Source organism: Dreissena polymorpha, chromosome 3, assembly GCF_020536995.1.
Source record: "Dreissena polymorpha isolate Duluth1 chromosome 3, UMN_Dpol_1.0, whole genome shotgun sequence".
In the NCBI taxonomy this organism is placed as follows: domain Eukaryota; kingdom Metazoa; phylum Mollusca; class Bivalvia; order Myida; family Dreissenidae; genus Dreissena; species Dreissena polymorpha.
The window spans coordinates 47,840,157-47,844,412 of NC_068357.1; the positions used below are offsets into that span (position 1 = coordinate 47,840,157).

Genomic DNA, 4,256 nt, shown 5'->3' on the forward strand with positions numbered 1-4,256 from the left:
ATAAAGTGTCTGAACTTAATTTGAACAGCTATCAGTTGACATGCATACCCAATTAGTTTTTAGGCGAAAACAAATGTTTGCTTCCACATCGCCAAACAATTATATAGGAAGGTCTGCTTTTTTGCAATTCACTACTGGAATAAGGAATTTACATGCCAGACGTCTCAAAATTCTCTGTTCATATATAAATATATATAAACAATAAATTGTATTTGAACATTACGCGAGTGATTATACAGGAATGCAGCAAACATTGTCAACCTTGAAAATTAAAATGTTTGGGGTCGACACATAAAATAGGATCAATTGAATTGCTTTAGTGGACACACAAAATTTGTATTTAGGCCCATGTTAAGGATTATGAACTGAAACTAATCGACAATTAGACGCTTGCAATTATGAGTTGCAAAGCTTTGGTGTAAGAAAAACGATTGTTTTCAATACATTTTGCATTACCATCTGTATGTATTCATATTGGATTATATTATTCTGCTTACATTAATGTATTAGTAATTAGTATATACATTATCCATGGATGAAATTTGTTTTGACAGTGTATCTTTCTTATATATAACAATGTTTAACCTCCTACCACAGTTTGATTGTTTGGCCTTTTATGCAACGCGGTGACATCTTCATTATCAGTTACAGCGTGAACACAATTATTTATACGTACTGAATAGTGAACACAATTGTATATTTATACGTACTGAATACATATATGTTATCATCGTTGATCAAATCAACTTTTCTACTTGGATATTTGAAAAGTGAATTCAGGTTAGTAAAACTATACTATGTTCATTTAATATTTCAATGTATTTGTTTATAAAGAATGAAATTTAAATATTTAAAATAAAACGAACTCCTATTATCAAACTTTGATGTAGAATTATTTCTACTTTATTCAACAGCTGCCATCATCCTGTTAGTGTTGTGTGTTTTTGTTAAAATATAGTTATTATATGTGTGTCTCTGAATTTCTTGTAAACGTCTTGGAAATACATATAAAGATGATTGATGACATCTTTACGCGTTTATATTGTGCTTTATAATTTATACTTTTTATAAACACATACGTAAAAAAAACTTGATTTTAGCTGTTTACAAAAATCAAAAATTGGAACTTAAGCTTCCCTAGCTTGAGCGAAACCACATAATGATATGCGGTCCTTTTTTATGACAAGGAACGAATATGTGGTCATCGCCTTATAACGGTCATTTTGAAACATTGTGGGTTTTAACCAGTTTTATGGAGCCCCAAAACTTACACTAAGACCAGAGTTTTTCACAGACTATTTATACAATGCACACTACAAAAACATGGCGCGGATAAGAATGCATGGAACACAAAAGCAACACAAAAGCTTTACCAAAAGGCTTTTGATAATAATGGCTACATGTGACAAACTTGGATCGCAACCTGGTTAATATGTTATAATGACGTACAATTTTAGAAGTCTACGATTTTTTAATCCAAATATTTTCACTTGATAATGGTTTATTTCATTAGATTATCAATTCTAATTCATTCGTGATCAGGTCATATGTTCACTAGTGGCATAGCTACGAGTGGATATGGGTTTTTGTTATCTCAAGTGGATTAAACAGGTAATAAATGGTAAATATGAAAATTAATGAACAAATACAATATACATTTCCTTTGGAGAGGCTAATTTTGTCATGACGTCAACACAAAGGCTTTCGGCATCATTCGCGATCCGTTTCATTTACTGTATTATTCGGGAAGTAGTAAAAATAACAAAACATATTGTTATAATAACCCATTTTAAATCGCTGATATTTTACTCTAAACAAAAGGAAAGCATTAAATAAATTTTGATAAAAATTAATAGAACATGCTCTACATTTCCTCGATTTGTTTTGTTTCTCAGACACGTTTAACGGTTAGCCCTCCTATAATCATTCTTGAACGTGAAAAATAAAACATAATTGGATTTTAATAATACAACGCATATGTGTTGTTTTATGTTAAAACACACATAGTCCTTTTTTTTAATTCATTTGCACGTCTAATCATTTACGTAGGACGGCGTTTACAAACATTCTACGACTGCAATCTCTTTTTATCTTGCGTATAGACCATACCCAGGGAAAGACTCGTTATAATGGCGACGGGGAGTAGAAGCCAGCGCGAATCGGTGTTGGGAGCATCTCTTATACTCAAAAACCTTGAATGTTCTATTTGTATGGAAACATTCACCAATCCTAAAGACCTCGAGTGTGGGCATACCTTTTGCGAAGAATGCATTCAGGAAATCATCACTCGGGCGCACAACGAAAACAGACTCAAACACATACAGTGCCCAGTTTGTCGCAACAGAGTACGACCGTCCGATAACAGAATACCCCCAACAGAGTGGGCGCGAGACATGAAAACAAACTATGCACTGTTGCAGTTGCTAGATATAATACGTGTCAAAGATGACGATGTTCCATTGTCTGTTACGTTGCCTGAAAGGACTGTTGCTTCTGTCGAAAACAATGATGAAACTTTAGAGGATGACGTTCGAAAGAATTTAAGAGACCTTGTTCGATGTCGCGCTCACGGAAATGCGGAGCTTCAATTTTATTGCAAAACCCATTCGGCGCTTATGTGTTTTACTTGTCGAAGCAGACATTCAAAAGTTTGCCCGGTCATTCCGATTGCGAAACTCGTGCAAAAGGAAAATATCGACGCGATGAGATTGTCACACGTAAATAAGATGGCGGAGATAGCGACAATGTTGGAAAGCGCGACATATGAAATGGAAAAAAATCTAGACGAAACACGAGCGGAATTCAGTGAGTTCAAACCGAAACTTGACGATCTTAAGAAGAGGTTCCACAAGCTCATTTCCGATTTAGCGATAAAAATAAATCCGCAAGAGTTTATGGCGATTACACAGCGGCAACAACATAAAGTGGATGAACTAAAAAGTTTGCAGCAGATTCTTAAAATTAAAATTACCGAACTGATGACCATTGAAGATATGAGGAATTCTGCTCACCAATTCATCTCCCTGACAATCTTCATTCAGGAGATAGTGTATCTTGAACGGGCCGTTTCTTCGGCAATAGAAGGCGTACGGGTCCTCGAGATGCGGCATGTTGGCATCGACGCAATGACGACATTGGCCAAACTAGGCACTGATATACTTGGAGAAATTCATTTGAAGACTGAACATCTACGACGCAGAAATAGTGTTTGAACCATCATCATTATGGTTCGGACTGTAAGTGAGGTTTCAACAAAGTTCAGATAGAGACATTGACGCAGAAATCGATCAAGAATCATTGTTTGCGGTGTTGATACCATTTATTTAAATGTTCAGGACATATAAAGATCAAAATTGATAAAGACGTATTACAAAAATTACTTAACTTCTGCTTACATGTTCATTAAGTTTTCATTACTTGTAACTGTGATATTCAAACGCATCCTTTTGTTGTGTATTCATTAAGATTAAACGTAAGAGAAGTATAATCTGTTTGACATTATTCCATTAAATAGGCTTTTCAATTAGCATACAGTACGTTTTATGATGTTTTGTGTTGTTAATTTAATCAAAGAATTATGTCTGTGAAAGGGATTTATATCCAAACGGATTATGTAAATAGTTTTAATAAGAGTTACTCGTTAGCCAAGATAAGCTAAATAATAGTGTCCATTCGCCCGACCCTTAATGTATATCCTCCAGCACTCATAATGATACAATGATCACAACAATAATAATATGTATAATGCTATTAAAATTATAAAAATAATTTCCTCTTTATGTTCTTGATGTTTTTTGATTATCAGTTTATCATGTGTACTTTATTAATACTATTGTTCTTTCCAAAAAATAAATAAAAATGAAATGTTAGTATCAACTATTAATTATTGATTTCAATTTCAGTATTTACCGAACAAAAAATTTACTCAGTCGTATGTACAATTAATTAAATGACTATTATTACAAGGCGTAAGCAGTGATTTTGCTTAAATTTTTACTATACAAGAACGATTTTACAGCTGAATTTGATCCGTAAAATGACGCATCGCTCCATGAAACACAAAACGGGCGGTTAACGTTATATTTTATAAATTTAGATAAACTCATACGTGTTATGGTATCAATTAAAGTCTTCTCGTTATATTTGTCCTCGTCATTTTATTGAGTTCCTTAAGGGAGCATATTTTTAATGTAACTGATGATAACAAATACTCCGGGAGATAAATAATGTTGTTTGTAACCTTCCGTTTTGATATG

The 4,256-nt window shown here is 33.5% G+C and overlaps 1 protein-coding gene across 1 annotated transcript; it reads left to right on the forward strand.

The window, feature by feature from the left end:
* Window positions 1–677: 677 nt before the first annotated feature.
* On the forward strand, window positions 678–3,869 carry LOC127874329 (tripartite motif-containing protein 2-like). Its single transcript, XM_052418576.1, has 2 exons — window positions 678–780; window positions 2,103–3,869. The coding sequence occupies exon 2, from the start codon at window positions 2,130–2,132 to the stop codon at window positions 3,210–3,212; it is 1,083 nt and encodes a 360-aa protein (XP_052274536.1). The 5' UTR covers window positions 678–780; window positions 2,103–2,129; the 3' UTR covers window positions 3,213–3,869.
* The last annotated feature ends 387 nt before the right edge of the window (window positions 3,870–4,256 follow it).